At 36.3% G+C, this 16,578-nt stretch overlaps 2 protein-coding genes across 7 annotated transcripts in view; one reads left to right on the top strand and one right to left on the bottom strand.

The window, feature by feature from the left end:
• The first annotated feature begins 6 nt into the window (after positions 1-6).
• Positions 7-12,941, top strand: LOC105423162 (uncharacterized). 2 transcript variants are annotated; one of them, XM_011632819.3, is made up of 10 exons: positions 7-919; positions 2,665-2,796; positions 3,240-3,435; positions 3,522-3,936; positions 4,269-4,732; positions 4,822-5,141; positions 5,219-5,478; positions 5,666-5,936; positions 6,045-6,221; positions 6,304-12,941. In XM_011632819.3, exons 1-10 carry the CDS (start codon positions 572-574, stop codon positions 10,570-10,572), a joined length of 6,852 nt encoding a protein of 2,283 aa, XP_011631121.3. In that variant the 5' UTR covers positions 7-571; the 3' UTR covers positions 10,573-12,941. The 2 variants fall into 2 exon arrangements, with proteins under 2 accessions (XP_011631121.3, XP_088931526.1); XM_089075400.1 differs by having other exon boundaries at positions 3,240-3,447.
• A 732-nt stretch (positions 12,942-13,673) lies between these two features.
• Positions 13,674-16,578, bottom strand: part of Dh31-R (Diuretic hormone 31 Receptor) — a 188,837-nt gene continuing 185,932 nt past the window's right edge. For 4 of the 5 annotated variants that reach the window (XM_089075411.1, XM_089075410.1, XM_089075412.1 and 1 more), the window contains one exon: positions 13,674-16,492. In XM_089075411.1, coding sequence (XP_088931537.1) covers positions 16,226-16,492 — 267 coding nt within the window. In that variant the 3' untranslated portion in view covers positions 13,674-16,225. Of the gene's footprint in view, positions 16,512-16,578 lie in introns of all 5 variants that reach the window. The other variant, XM_089075413.1, reaches the window with a different exon arrangement.

Here is a 16,578-nt window from a genome sequence, read left to right as displayed (position 1 = left end):
GGAGTACGGTGCAGAGCGGTGCGGAGCAGTGCAGGGTAGTGCACTGTCTAGCCTATCCCGGGTAGAGCGGTATCGCAGCGAGCCGAGCATCACGGCAGCGGCAGCCAGTGATATCGTCGAAGGATGCGGTCCGAGGAACGGAAAAAGCGACAGCAGCTCGATGCGTAACCTTGGCCAACGGTGGTTGGTGAGGCAGGTAGCCGAGCGGACTGGGACGTAGGCGCGTAAGCAGGTAGACGGACAAGAAGCAACGAAGGTGTGTGGGCACCTTGTCGGTGGGGGAGCGGCGCGGTCAGAGTCGGCAGCGGCCAGTTTGTCCCGGGCAGCGTTGCGACCGCGAGGCCACGTCCTGGACGTCCATCACGGTTCTCGTCCGTCCGGTTGGAAGTGTGTGCGAAGATAGCGAACGGATAACATTGTCGCACATCGCTTCCCGTAGTCTCGCCATCGACGCCGACGGCGACGCTGCTACAAGGGCGAGCGAGAGGAAGAGAGAAGAAAAGAGAGAGAGAAAGAGAGAGAGCGAGCGCACGAGAGACGCGAGCTTTCTCGAGAGACTGGCGACATAACGATGGCGACGATATCGACGACTACGACAACGACAACGACGTCGACGTCGATATCGGCATCGACATCGACATCGACATCGACATCGACATCGACATTAGCATTAGCATTAGCATCAGCATCAGCATCAGCATCAGCATCAGCATCAGCATCAGCATCAGCATCAGCATCAGCATCAGCATCAGCATCAGCAAATCAAAGCGCGATAACGATGGCGATAGAACCGAGAAAATCTTATCACGAGCTCTGTCGCCTGTGCGCTTCCTACGACGCCGTTAGGATGCACATATTCGGCCAGGAAGGCAGGAACCGTCAGCTTGTCGACAAGATCCAGACATGTTTGCCGTTCAAGGTAAATCCTTTGTTTCTATTTGATTCTTCGGTTATTCGGTTTGCGTCGCCGATATCCTGCTCCTCTCGTGAAGCAGCTCTCTTTCTCGACCTATCCTCTCTTCCATCTCTGTCTCGTTTCGTTTCATGGTGGCGTCCCTCGTTCTTCGCGCTGTCTCTTTCTAAATTTCGTCCACTTTTCTGCGTCATCTCCCTCGGCACTTCGTGGCCCTGCACGATTCGTCCTCGATCTCATTCTTCCGAGACGAGAGAGAGAAAGAGAGAGAGAGAGAGAGAGAGAGGGGGGGCGGATAGAATCTAAGAAAGAGAGAGATGAGAAGGAGAGAAGCAGATTCACGGACGACCCGTTCGGCATCGACGGGCGTTACTGGGTGAAGGTTTCCTTCCCGCCGCCTCGTCGTCGCCGTCGGCCATCGCGCTCGTTCGCTCACTCACTCATACATTCACTCACTCGCTCACTCGACCGAGCGGCGTCCTCGCTGACGAATTCCACCCGGTGGCCATAACTTATCGGGAACGTTACGACAGCGAGGTCGGTCCGACGCAAGGAGGGACGCTTCGTCGCGCGACGCATTGGCGACATTTTGTTTGCCGCCACGGCACTCGTTTGACGCTCCGCTCCTCCACGAGCTTCAGTCGAAAAGACCCCCCCGCGCCGTTATTGTCTTCGTCTTCGTCTTCGTCTTCGTCTTCGTCTTCGTCCTCGGCCACAGCGATGCGCAACGTTGGCAAAGGGCGAACCGCCCTTCCGGCGCGTCTCGAATTTCCTTCTGTATCCTCCTTGAATATCTTTCCCGTCACGTGCGCACTACCCTCTCGCGGTAGTTTATTGCTTTGTTAATTTGTTTTCTTAAACGGCGTAAACTACCAGATCCTCTGCGCGTTTCAAGTTTCAATTATATACGCGACGTGCGATGTATAATCCTTGAATCGAAAGATGAAAACTTTGTACAAAACACGTACTTTGTACGTTGTTTTCCCTAAGGTATATTTGTTATATATTGTTATATATTATATATTACTTTTTAAGAGAGGGGATAATAAGATATAAAAGTATTATCGAGTTGTATCCTGCAATTGAAATTTAAAGAAATATGCATTTAAAATATATAAGAATTTGTTTCTTTTAATATAAAAAAAATTAGTTTTATTATTATTGATATTATGAACTAAAAGTATGTAAAATCTTACTAAATTGATGTACGATTAAAGCGTGATGTTTTTTATTTAGGAAAGTTTTGAAGTTTCAATTATTTAACTATAAAAAGTTAACATATTTTATCATAAAAATTAATGCATATGAATAATAAAAGATATTTAAAATTTTAATAATTTCTTGATAATTTCTTGATAAAATATCTTGGTAACCGTAGTTCTTTTTTCTATTTTTAATGCAATGATTTATTTTCCATTACAATTAACAATGTAATGTGTATAAACAAGAAATAATTTTTTACATCCACGAAAAGTATTCTTGTAAATATATGAAGAAGTAAACTCGAAATATCCAACTTATTTACATTTACTATTTTAATCACGAATTATTGTAAAAATTATCTGTTTAATATTTAACTTAATATTTTTGTTGTCATTACTATTATTAATTTAATGTTTACCTCTATTAAAATATTTATAAACGTTTTAGTGAGAGATAAAATTAAGAATTGAATCTATTAAGACACTCATTGCGATTTCACTGAAATTCGACACATATTTGATGTAAACGTCAAACTTATTGTGTTTCAGATAGTGGAAGATGATCGTTTGCCAAAAGTTCTGTGTTATCGATGCATGTATAATTTGGAAAATTTTTATGACTTTAGAACTGCGTGTGTCAACGCAGCTGCTTGGTTGGAAAGAAATAGGCCGAAGGAAGGTGTAAGTGTCTGAATAGTATATTTTAATCTGCAAATTTTTATCTTCCAATTTTTATTAATAAAATTTACTGAGTAAGCTGAAATGTACTTAAGTAATATATCATCAATCTTTCTCGAGAGATTGATTGAGAGTAAATAAATTTATATTCTTTTATTTAATTTGAAAATTATATTAAAATTATATTAAATATTTTACTTTAAAAGAGAATATGTACGTATATATGTTCTAAATACATTTACAATTACATTATATAATCTGATAATTATTTTTTATATAGTGTTTCGATGGAAAACTGTCTTTAATATCTTTTTAAAGAAATTTTAACGGAAGAGACAACTGTGTATTCTTTTTTATAATTATTAAAATCTTTGTAAACAGTATTATAATTCATAGATTTATAATTTTAAGAAAAGATACTGACATGTTTTGCATATATATCGTAGACGAGTAATGACGGAGCAAATGACAACGCACAATCTAGTGAGATTCACGCAGAGTTTAAAGGAAAGGAAAACATGCCAGTACTTATTCCAGAGGCACCCATAGTCAATCCAAATGCGGCATTAGGTACACCACCGAGATTAAATTCGGATGGTGAAGCAGATCCCGAGATTGAAGAAATTCTCGATGCAAGTGAAGGTACGGACGAAGGTATGCCTGTTTTGATTTCTATTTTTCATATTTCTTTTTTCAAATAAACGTTAACATATGTTATTTTTACAAAGCTACGATGATTGATGATTACGAAGATCGACGATCAGAATATGAGATGGCATATGAGATGGACATGGAGACGAATCCTAGCGATTTTTTAGAAATGACTCCGATGGTAACCGAGGAAAATGAAGAGGATTGCGGTGCGAATAACACGAGTGCAACGACGACTCAAGATGCTGTGATTTTTCCACATACATCACAGCAACACGAAGTCTATGTCTGTTCTCTATGCCATAAAGCATTTAGTTCAAAAGGTCACTTATCGCTACATGCAAGGATTCACGGAGGTGAGGGTGACGTGATCGGCGAGAGAGTAATTACTGACGATCACACTTCGTATCAACGACCGTATCAATGTGATCTTTGTCATAAATCATATTCTACTGCGAAGCACCGCTGGGGACATGTTTCTACGACACATCGGTGAGTGAACTTTGATAATATATATTTTTTATTTATTTTACATGTAAACTGCATTGTAACATACATTCTTATAATTTTTAATAAAACTATTCAAGACAGGATGAATAAAAATTTATAACAATTAAAATAATATTAGGATATTGATAATATTAATACCATTGAGATTTTTTAATTTTTCTAAATCTATATATTAATTATATTATTTTTTTAAAAACTTTTCTCTAAGAATATTTCTAAGAAGAAGATGATTCTGAAAATCAATTCTTTTTAATAATTTGTGATTTATAGCTAATACTGAAAACATGTTTAATCGATATCTTTTTTCCTCTCAGAGGACATCCTGCGGTAACGTGTGCGTACTGTTCTCGTATATACTCAACACGATATAACCTCGACGAACATATAAAATCGCGACATGCTGGTTTACCGCCACCTCCAGAATTATCGGTTCCTCCTTCTTGCACGGAAACTCGTTATCAATGCCAAACGTGTCCGTTGGTATATATGGATCTGGCAGATTTCAACGCACATCGTCAGATATGTATCCAAGAGCAACGTACAGATTTATTGGGTCAAACTGAAGGACAGAATAAGATTTTTGCCGACACGTCCGATATTTCGAGTGTAGATTCGGACGATGAGAACAAAGACTTTAGGAATGCTGAGGCTAAATTGGCTAAAAATCCGCAGCTAACTATATTAAAACAAGCGCTAACTAAAGGAGATAGTTTAAAAAGGAATTATGACGATGATGATTCGACATCTAATAGCAAACCGAAAAAAATAATCAAGTCAGGTAAAAATACAATTATTACAGTTATAATAGAACGAAAAAATGTTATATATAATATTAAATCACTTAATTTTAAATATATTGTTATTTAGAAGAGGGCGAACCTCAGAAGAGATGGTATTGCGAAATTTGCCCACAAAGTTTTATGTCGGTAGATAGCTTAAAAGAGCACGAGATTAGGCACGATGCCGAAAAGCCATTTGTCTGTTTACTATGCCAGAAAGATTTTGTCTTAAAGTCTTCATTGGTTAGGCATATTACGTCACATCATAGTGTTGATCCTACCCCTCTCGTCGACAATGATAAGTGCCTAAAGACAATTATTTCTCAAAATTGGAATAATCAAGTGGACATTAGCGTTTATGAGCAAAACGAAATAAAGGAACCACCAGAGCTCTCATCGTCATCCGAGGTAAAAATATATTTTCTTTTTCTTATATATTATACAAATATATATTACTATAATGCGTTACGTTGTTATTCTTAAAGATAAATTTAGAGAATGATGACAAAGATTATAAAAACAATCACGAGAATATGGAAATTGAAACGGTATTTGTATGTGAGACTTGTAAAAGAGATTTTAATGATCGAGCGTCATTATGGTTGCACATACGAGCGATGCATAAGGAATATGCTGCATTTACCTGTGGCGTGTGTTTAAAAGTGTGCTTGGATAATACACAACTTCAAAATCATGTTTATATGTATCATAGAAGATCTAAGCTTTTAATATCGGAGCAAAGAAGGTATAGCCATTTATATTTTATCTATTTTTTTTCCTCTTCTTTTTGTGAATTTGTACAACATGATTACAAATTATAATTTTTCATATTCTTTACAATCAAGTTTAATTATTGAACTAGTTATAATGATGAAATATGTATATTTTATGTAAAATGTAATAAGTGTATGCATTTACAACTATAAATACAGATATAGTTGTACGATATGCGGTAGACAGCATGACTCGAGGAAAAAGCTAATCTCTCATGTCTCGATACACAACATCGATCCTGCCTATGATCCTGCAAATTTTGTACAATTAAATAGTAATTACTATAATGAGAACTTGAATGGTAACGAAGGAAATGAACAAGTATTAGAATTTGATGGAGAAGATGGCGAGAAAGTCGATTGTTACATTTGTTATAAATCTTTTCCTACTGAAGACCATCTTATACGACATCAGAGAAATGCTCACAAGGTAAGCTTTCTGAAACGCATGCTGGTTTTTCTATAAAAGTTATGACAAGTTTAGAAAACAAGGTTAAGTATATTTTATATATTTAAAAAATTTTTTTCTTTGTCGTAGTCTGACCAAATAGTTTCATTAGGAGATGCTGCAGGGAGTGCTTTGAATATCAATGGTAATGGCAATAGGACACAACATTTATTTTTCATTTGCGAAGTATGTGGTGGATCACATTCAAGTAAGTGGGAACGCTGGTTGCATATCAACAACGTGCATAACAACGAAACTTCTATTAAAGTAAGTGTAAAAAATGAAAAACGAAACTAATTCCTATCATGTCGTTTTATGCGTTTTTCTAATTTTAATTGTATCGTTCTAGTGCGATCGGGAGAATTGTGGAAAGATATTTGCGACGAAAGCGTTGCGCAATGAACACAATCAGCATCACATGTTACAAGGTTCCTCACCAAATACTTGCGAGGTATGCGGAAAATTGTGGCCTACCCGCGTCGATTATTGGAAACATGTGATGGGCGTACACGCGGATACAGTGCCTCTGATCTGCGGCGTTTGTCTCAAAGTATTTTCCGATGTTGTGCAGTTAAGCGCTCACGTAAAAGCGAAACATTGGCCACTAACCGGTGGTGATTTCTGTTGTGATATTTGCGGTAGACCATATTCCAATAAATCGAAGATGTCTCGACATAGAAAGATCCATGGCTTGGAGGCGGTGATGGATACTACGATCGATAATAGCAGCTTCAATGAAACAACTAATGAGTCTGCTAAGCCTGATCACACTAATGGCGCTTCGGAGATAGAGTTAAGTTGCGAACAGTGCCCTGAGCTTAGTTTCACGACTTTAGATAGTTTGTGTAATCATCGACGGATAACGCACGGTCTTTTCCCGTGTGATTTATGTAATAAATGTTACGGTAGAACGTCGCATCTATGGAAACACGTGAATAGGGTACACAAAGGACACGCAGATGTGACTTGTCCTTACTGCGCAAAGACAAGTGCATCGAGAGATCATTTGGCTGCACATATTGCTAAAATTCATAGGTTTATGCCAGTAATAGGCAAAGACAATCAGAATTGCATTGCTTCAAAATCTCTAAATGTGGAGGATGGTGTCTTACATTATTGCGAGAAGTGTAACAAAGGATTTCACAAGCGTTATCTGCTCCGTCGTCACATGAAAGGCTGTCAAAATTATCGCAAAGATCCCGGTGCATTATTAACCCGTTGTCGGGCTTGTGAAAGAATATTCAAGGATCGTGCAAGTTTGCAAAAACATATTGAGAATCATCACAGCACGTACACTTGCCATTTATGTAATGAAACGATTACCTCCAAGCTAGGTATCATGACACATAATCGCGTTAATCATATGGATCACCCGGATTTAACATGCGATCATCCGAGTTGTAAGAAGCTCTTTCGTACCAAAGAAGATTTGGAATCTCATCGAAAGGATCACAAATATCACAGCAATCCAAATGTTTGTGATTTTTGTGGTGACACTGTGGAAAATAAATTGAAACTGAAGATGCACGTGTTGTCGTTACATCGAAATGAGATTGGCGTGTCCTGCGGTGTCTGCCTTATTCCTATGAAGGATCCTAAAGATCTGAAAAAACACGTCGAGGCAGAGCACAGCAGTGTTCTTTCCAATCCAAACACGTGTCAAGTATGTGGAAAGCAATATGCGTCCAAATGGAAGGCCTTTGATCACACGAAGAAATGTCATGGAAAAGTTTTCCTCACATGCAAACAATGTCTAGCAGTTTTTACGGATGAGAACAATATACGCGATCACTATGAACATGTGCATAACGTTCCGAAAGACCAATTGTCCATTTATGAATATAGGATGGACATTGGTCCGAAGAGAGAAGGTTATGAGACTCCCGATATCACTGTGAAGGAGGAACCGGATGATTTGGAATTTGATGAGGAAATGTGCGATGAGAGTTCAAATGACTCTCGCAAACGTAGAAGATCACCAAACGACACTTACGATTGTGAGATGTGTCCCGAAATTTTCCTCAATTCGGACACTCTCGCCAAGCATTATCAGAACGTCCACAACACTGATCCCATCCGTATGTTTAAGAAATTCAAAAAGGATAAGAGTGATAGTAAACGCAAGATTAGAAACAGAAACAACTTTGAATGCAAGAATTGCAAAAAGCAGTTCTCTACCAAGAGTTTGCTCTGGAATCACTTCAACATATGTACGCGACAAAATTCAATAGGTAGATTTGACATGCCGAATAACATTCCGTCAATTCTGGAGTCTCATTTGAAGAATAATAATCAAATTCAACGAGAAGAACCGCTACCACTGACAAACGAATCTAACTTAAATATTCCCGACTTCAATCTATTTGAGGACATCAATTTGCAATTGTCGGCCCAGAAACCCGTGCCGAATCTCATGCCATTGTCGCAGATAAAGATGTCGGGTAACGGCAAATGTTCGAGGAAAGATTCTCGCAAAGTGTATGATGAATCGACCAATACCGAGTGTACGTGCGAAGTCTGTGGTAAACAATGGCCGGCCAAGAAACATTTATGGCAACATCTGATCCGTTTCCATCGCGCTGAAGCTGCTGTTACATGTGGTGTATGCTTAAAGTTGTGTAAATCTTATCAAGATCTTGCCGACCATTTGAAGGCCGAACATGCACCTGTATTGTCACCGGAGGGCAATAATTTTACTTGTAAAACATGCGGTAGATATCATAATGCGAGGAGCAAATTACTGTTGCATATGAGTATTCACATCGGAAACTTCCGGTGTCAAAAATGTCAGCAAGGTTTCGCGAGTGAGGAGAAACTCGCCGAGCATGCGACGAGCTGTAGTGGAAAATCGGAATTTGAGGATCACGCAACGGCAGATGAAGATAACGCGAAAAACGACAACGACGAGAAAGGTAGTTTAATCGCTGATGAGACATCAGTTATCGGCGAGGCAGAGGAACCAGATTTTGAATCGGAAGGCGAAAGGAGCAGGGACATTCATGATGAAGATAATTCGGAAAATAGCGAAGAAGATAATTCGGAAAACAGCGACGATTCGGATAGTGATAGTAATAGCAGTTCGAGTGAAGATGAAAATGAAAACGAGGAAGGAGGAGAAGAGGAAGAGGAAGAGGAAGAAGAAGAAGAAGAAGAGAACGAAAATGAGAACGAAAATGAGAATGACAATGACAATGACAATGACAATGACAATGACAATGACAATGACAATGACAATGACAATGACAATGACAATGACAATGAAAATGAATCTGATACGAGAACTACTAGTAGAGCGAGCGGTGATAGTGTTTCGTGTAATTCTGATAGTGACGACGAATCGGATATGGATGAAGCGGAAACGAACGCGACGGAGAAGAAAATATTACGACTGAGCGACATCAATAGATTCAGAATACATGATGGTATTCAAAAGAATATGCCTATGGAGAAGATTGCCGAGAATCAGAAAACTAATCTTATTTCTGTTACCACGGCAACCGTTGTAGAACAAACTTCCCAACATAATTTGAATAATCTTTTGATTCCCAGTGCCCCTACGAACATTGATAAATTTGAGGCATTGCATCTCGAGGAATCCACTAAAACTGCGATAAGCGATGTAGATTTGTCTGATGATAATGATGACGATGGTGACAACGAGGAAGATGATGAAAATAATGAAAATGAAGAAGAGGATGAAGGTGAAGATGAAAGTGAAGCGGAAAGTGAAAATGAGGGTGAGGGTGAAGCTGCCGAAGAAGAGGAAGAAGAAGAGGAAGAGGAAGAAGCAGATGAAGGAGATGAAGGAGATGAAGATGAAGATGATGATGACGCCAATAATGACGCCAATAATGACGTCAATGAAGATGACGACGATGGACCGCCTGTGTTAAGTCCAATAATGCCTTTGTTACCAGAAAATGAATCTGAGGAGCACAGCAGTACAACGGATCGTACGAGGCACAAGCTTAGTCCGATGGTTCCGCTAAATATAGCTAAAGGCCTGGAGGAATGTGAGATAACCGAAATGATACCAAATGATGCTGAGAATGTATCAAATCCGACTAATTTCTTCGCTGCTAACAACAACGATCTACCCGTAACGTGGGACGAAAACTTGGATGATAACGAACTTGACAATGACGATAGCAATTCCAATATTGGAGATAGGGATGTGGAAAAAAATGAAGAATTCAATAAAGAATGCGACAAAATGGAAATGAACGAAGATGATGACTTTGAAGAGGATTCTGCAGATGAAAACCTAGTAGACAATGATAGAGAGGGTAATGAAGACGATCACATGCATGAGATGCATAATTTGGACGGGACTGTGTTAATGGTGGCTAATGACGCGGAAGGTAATCAGATTTTGATAGAACAAAATGTGTTAGACATTGATAACGAAGACTCTAATGCCGAAGCGGCACAGTATATTTACCCAGAAAACACGTACGAAATCGAAGAGGAAGAAGAGGAGGATTACGTGACGCAAAATGAAACCGACATCATGCAGACGGATGAAATGCAAGGTGGTATGTCATACGTTCAAGATACGTCGGAAAATGAAGATAGTGCGGAGAGTGATATCGAGGAAAACAGTGATGTGCAGAAGTAATGGGACATGAGTGCCAAAATAGGAAGATCTAGGATAATAAAGCTGTAATAAAGTGTAAGATAATTAATACGATTTGGAATTAAGATCCTTAAGAAAGAATCGACATGTGTACCTTGAAAAACGAAACAATATTGTATAGTAGAATAAGCTTATAGCTTATAGCTTTGGAGGATTTTTGATAGATGCGTAAAAGGGAGAGACAGATTACGACTATTCACAGAAAACGTTTTGTTTTCAGTGATTTGCCAGGGGCTTTATGTTTACGACATACGTAATATTACAAGCTTCCGACTAATCATTTCAAAGGACGATACAATTTTGATTTATTAAATATTGTACTATATAACGTTATTTAGATTATTGCGAAAACAATTTACAATATCGTTTTTAGTTTAGAGATCAACAACGATCAGTTACGGAATACCATTTATTTATATCTCCATCTTTTTGACAATAATATGTTCCGACTATCTCATACTATTTGTGTTTGATGCCATTCACTATAGCAAATTGTTTATAAGTAATAGAATGCAAATTTGTAAACTTAATGATAATTTAATCTTAAGTCATCTAAAAAATAATATTCGACAAGATTGAAATCTATAAACTACGTTATATATGTACAATCAAAAACTTAAATTTTTTTTCTCAAATTATATAGGTAATAGTTTTTTTTCTCTCTTAAAAATAATGATTTGAATTATTTAAAAGTAAAAAATTATTTTAAAAAATGTCGCGGAATAAACATCAAAAAATAAAATGCGTTGAATAAAACACATTCATTTTAATGCTATTATTTGTATATGATTATGCATGGGGACTTGAATTTTTATTTTATATCTCCAATTAAAATTTTGCGAATCAACTTCCTGTGTTTTTCTGTGTAACTTGTTTTATTAGCCAACGATGACAGAATTGAATTAAAACTTGAACTATCGAAAATAAAGAAATCGGATATATTATAACAGAACCAATCAATACTAGTTACGTTTTTTGTCGAAACGTATTTAGCATCCTATCTTTTAGGACTTTTTTTTTTCTTAGCGTATCGAAGAAGAAGCGATAATCGTGCATATTCGCTATATTTTTTATGGAAGTGAAGAAAGAAAGAAAGAAATAAAAGTTAATGTGAATAATAGCTTTAAATGATCAATCTGTACAGTTACGAAATGCGAGTGTTTGTACGTGTGCATGAATGAATGCATCGTGTATGTTGAATGATACAGATGCGACTGAAGACTTATATATTAAAGAAAGAGAGCGTACCTCTACAAAAAAATATATTGATAATTATTTGAGATTAATGCGATAATTGCTTTGTATCATATTATAATTTAACCGTCTTGCAGATTTTCTCAATTGTTCAGTCGAATTTTCGAATTGAGAATCGAATATCAACGGGAGAAAGAGTAGTTATAGGATCGTTGTATTACGTTTAGATCTTTTTTTTTTTAAATCTCGCAGTTTTTTTATGAGCGTGTAGAGACGAAAAATTAGACAAATAAATGATTTTTAGAGATAGACAGCGTTTATCTATATCGATTTATAATATAGCGATCTCTTTTTTTCTTATTTATTATTCCATTCCAAAGTAATTTCTAAGATACATTAGACTTTACGACAGATAACTACTGATTTGCCATGCGTATTATACGATTATATGTCATCTACTTGATGTTGCAGAGAGAAGTTAAAATTCGAATGTGATGGTCATTTAGAAGAACATCATTCAAATATTATTGTAAATATGAAAAGATCTTTAAATATTATGATTTTAAAAAAAAGTACGTATTTATAGTATATATACATATTATATATATATATACATATATATATATATATATATATATATATATATATATATGTGTACCTATATGTATCTATATATATGTATTTTAAAATTCATAATATTTACAGATATATCTTTCCAGTATTGTTCCCGCGTATCTTTTAAAATCGTATCTTTTTTTTTTATAGCGGTTGATAATATCTACGAGTTAGTGCCACTAAATGCGACTATTGCTACATTTTACGTTTATATAGTGATTATAAGAAATAAAAGACTCGATTTATACACTATGAATATATTCATATTCAGATGAGTGAATTCTCTATGAACTTGCCTTACGTAATATATACATGCAAATTGTTCGCGACGGAAAAAAATTACGAAACGGGAATGGGGACAACGTTTTAAACAAATATCATTTCCGAAGCTTGGCTCTGCGACGAATAGAGCGTGATTCATATGTATTGTGTAATACAGACATGCGAGGATATAACATGTATAATTTACCATAAATTATCATTCTCTATATTTGTTCACAATTCAAATTACAATAATTATTCTTTATGTGTTTTTTGCAGAATGGAATTCTTATTTCTTTTTATCCTTTCCGATCGTATCCCTTTTCATAAAAACATGTACGTAACATTAGATAGACGCGTATAGTTGGTAATTATGTATACATATAACTTTTATTGCCGCTTTTGTTTATAAATTTCTTTAAAAAAAAAAAAAATTAACGGAGGATACATTACATAAATATATTTAATATACAAATTTTAAAAATATTAAAGCAAGCCTTTTATAAAATATAAACGAACAATTAAATATTGCTATGACAAATAAATTTCGCTTATTTTTCGGATTTCTTCTCAAGAAAATATTTCATTTCGACATACATTGCAAGAAATTACGTCTGATTTCTTGAAACTGATGTTATAATTCAATATAGTTGTAACAAGCTGATTAAGAGCCTTAAAGGTCGGAAACGTGTGCCTAACTCGGTCATTCTAGCTGCGATCAAAAGCGAGGAAATTGCAAGGAAATACTCGCGAATGGATCTTGGAGCTTGCGTCTATATAAAGAACTTTTCATCAACGAGATTACTTTTGTTTAATAAAATAAATCTGTGAACGGCGTCACAGTTTTTCTGTCCGTTTAACACATCAAATGATGAGCAAACCATTTTTTATTCATAAAGTACACAATTACATTTGATATTTTAATCTTACCTTTGCTATTAGTAATAACTGATTCTGATTTAAATTCATCTTCGGAAGAATGGTGATGTTCGAAAAAATAATTATACAGCTAATCAGGACTTGGATAGCTTCATTTATTTTGTATCCCTTTTCAAAATATATTTCTAAACATTTTTCTTGAGATTCATTTCGCTTGCGGAGATATGAATTTCTTGCAACCATCAATACGCTATATAATATTCACATTTTACACTTTATAGAACAATCGTTTACAATCGACACATAGAATTTTATATACACACATAACAAAACGACTGTTATTACGATCATATATCAACAAAATATGATTCTTTGGCCATTGTTACTTCTAAGGAACTTAAAATTTTGGAAAAGTGGCAAACGTAATCACGATAGACATCTGAATTTGGGATTCTTAAGACTCATGAGATTTCTAAGAATTCTCAAAATTCTTTTGCAATTGCTTTCAACAACTTTCCTTCTAAGCTTCATGAGACGCGTTCTAAATTCATTCAAAACTCATTCTCAAAAAAAAAAAAAAAACTTCGTTTTATTCGTGACTTTTATACATTCTACTTTATGATATAGTCTAGACTAGATATAGTATGTATAGAATTGTATCAACATTTACTCTAATTGCAGACTCCTTTTTTTACGATCACGTCTCGAAAAAATGAGTATCGGCATACAATCGATTGATACATCTATATAACGTCACATAAATGTTAAAATATATACAAATTGCGTCACTCACATTCAGCGCGAAACGATCTGCGAGAAACACCAACATTAATAAATCGTTCTCAGACATTGCACGAACAAATAACAGCAAATTTTTTCGCTAGTATAAAAATGATGATCGTGTGATCATGATATGATTTGTCCTTCTTGTTAAATTAATAAGTTGTAAAAACAAGCATTTTTATTTTTTTCATTACAAATGAGATTCTTGTTATCAAAAACCAAAGTTGTTAAATTTGCGTTCTCATTCCTGTTTCTACGTCATATTAATCTTTCTTTAAGGCTCCTGACTACTCAGCTAAAAACTCCGTATTGATGGCGATGACATAATGTCGCGGTAAGAATTAGAAGCTTTTTCATCTTTGTTCATTTTTATCCATTTGTCCTTGTCTATTTTATATTAATAAGCGAAAAGTGCTGACAATGAAATTTTTTATTGCACGTTTTCGTTATTATGTGCTTAATCGTGCAGCTATGACTTGATTCGTAGTTATCAAATTCATAAAAAATGGATGATAACTAAAGTTAGTTGAATTTTGTAAAAGCATACTTTTCACTTCTTTCAAATCGTCTATTTTTCTGTCTGAAAGATAGAATAGATTTCATTTCACGTGCCTTTTATGGCTATCTATAAACTATCAGGAGGGGAAAAGATAGTAACCGCCCATTTTCATAAATGTCTTAAAACTATCTCAAGTATCGTTTTATTCAAATATCTCTTTATTTGCAAATTACATGCAATAAATTTCACTGTGGCATTTCTTGCTTATGACGTCATGATTCCAATATGATCACGGCGACTAATCAGGAACCTTAAAGCTCGACTCACTGCATATATATATTGGTTTATCACCATATTGGTTTATCATGGTGATATCATAGGCAAAAAATGACGTGCAGTAATTTCTTTGCGACAAATAGATATAGATTTCTTAGTTTTTCCTTAAAAACTATTTTTTGTTTTTCTTTAAAAATATGATAATTTTATCATTTTGAAATTTGTGAAATATGCGGGAAACTGAAACATCTGTCCGATCTATCACGAAAAAGAGTAAAGTAATTCCTTAAATAATGAATCATACTTCAGTCATAATCAGCTGTCACGTTTGAGAAACGACTACAAAACTGACTCGTTATTTCACAAATTATTTTATATTTTTACGTGACAGATCAGATAGATGTTTTAGTCTTTCGCATATTTTATAAATTTCAGGATCACAAAATTGTTATGTTTTTAAAGGAAAACTAAAAAAATAAAGCTATACCTACGTCGCAAAGAAATTACTGCACATCATTTCTCGCCTATAACATCATAAAACCGAGTTTAGTTGCTCGAGAAAGCCGAATCTTAAATAAAATAAATCTTCATCAAACTTACGAGAATTCTTTGTAAATTTTTTGGAATTTGAATCTTTACATATTCGAGGAATATTATAAAATATCTTTGATTACAAACATCTTTCCCTAGCTCCGTTTGATATTGAGCGGTGGAGCGGAATAGTGATACAAGTCCCATCTTTTTCTCGTTTAAAAAAATAAAGAAATTCATGCGAATATTCGATGCGAATTGAAATCACTTCGTTGCATTACTTTTCTTTCATAATCCGCCAAAGAAAACCATACGTACAATGACGCAAAAGAATCTTTCCGAATAATTACATATTACGTGTAAAAAAAAGAAAAAGAAATTACACTGTACCACCTGATCTACATGATTTACCATTACCAAATCATCCTCGCGACGGCAGATTCGTGAATCGGTAAATCCCGCCATACTCCAATTTGTAATCCGACGATTTCTTATCTCCCCTCTTAAGGGATCGGTTTCAAGGACGGGGCGGAGGGATGATTTCTTTGTATGGTCCCGCGGCACAATCATCCTCGGTGTCGAGCCAGTCGTTCGTCATCAACATTGCGTCTGATCGCACTCGTCGTGAGAAGAGTCGTCGCCACCGCCACTGCCACCGCCGCCGCCGCCGCGTTTGATGAGCACCCGCGTGTGGTTGTTATTGCCATGATTACCCGGCCGACTCGCGGAAATCACCTGCACGGTCTGCTGTGGCTGCTGCAGCTGCTGGTCCTCGCCCGTCAATCGCTTGTTGCAGTCATCGTCCCCCGGCACCGCCGACGCTGCCGGCTGATAGTCACACCTTCTCCTCTCCCGCCATCGGACCTGCGGTCGAGCGGATAAACTGAAACAGTCAACGTTCCATAATGGACTCGACTCGGGCACGCTGCTGTCACTGGCACGATACGGAC

The sequence above is a fragment of the Pogonomyrmex barbatus genome, unplaced genomic scaffold (genome assembly GCF_055798465.1).
Source record: "Pogonomyrmex barbatus isolate J1 unplaced genomic scaffold, ASM5579846v1 scaffold19, whole genome shotgun sequence".
NCBI classification, from domain to species: Eukaryota; Metazoa; Arthropoda; class Insecta; order Hymenoptera; family Formicidae; genus Pogonomyrmex; species Pogonomyrmex barbatus.
Note: the sequence above shows the minus strand (reverse complement) of the source record. Positions and strands in the feature narration are given on the sequence as shown.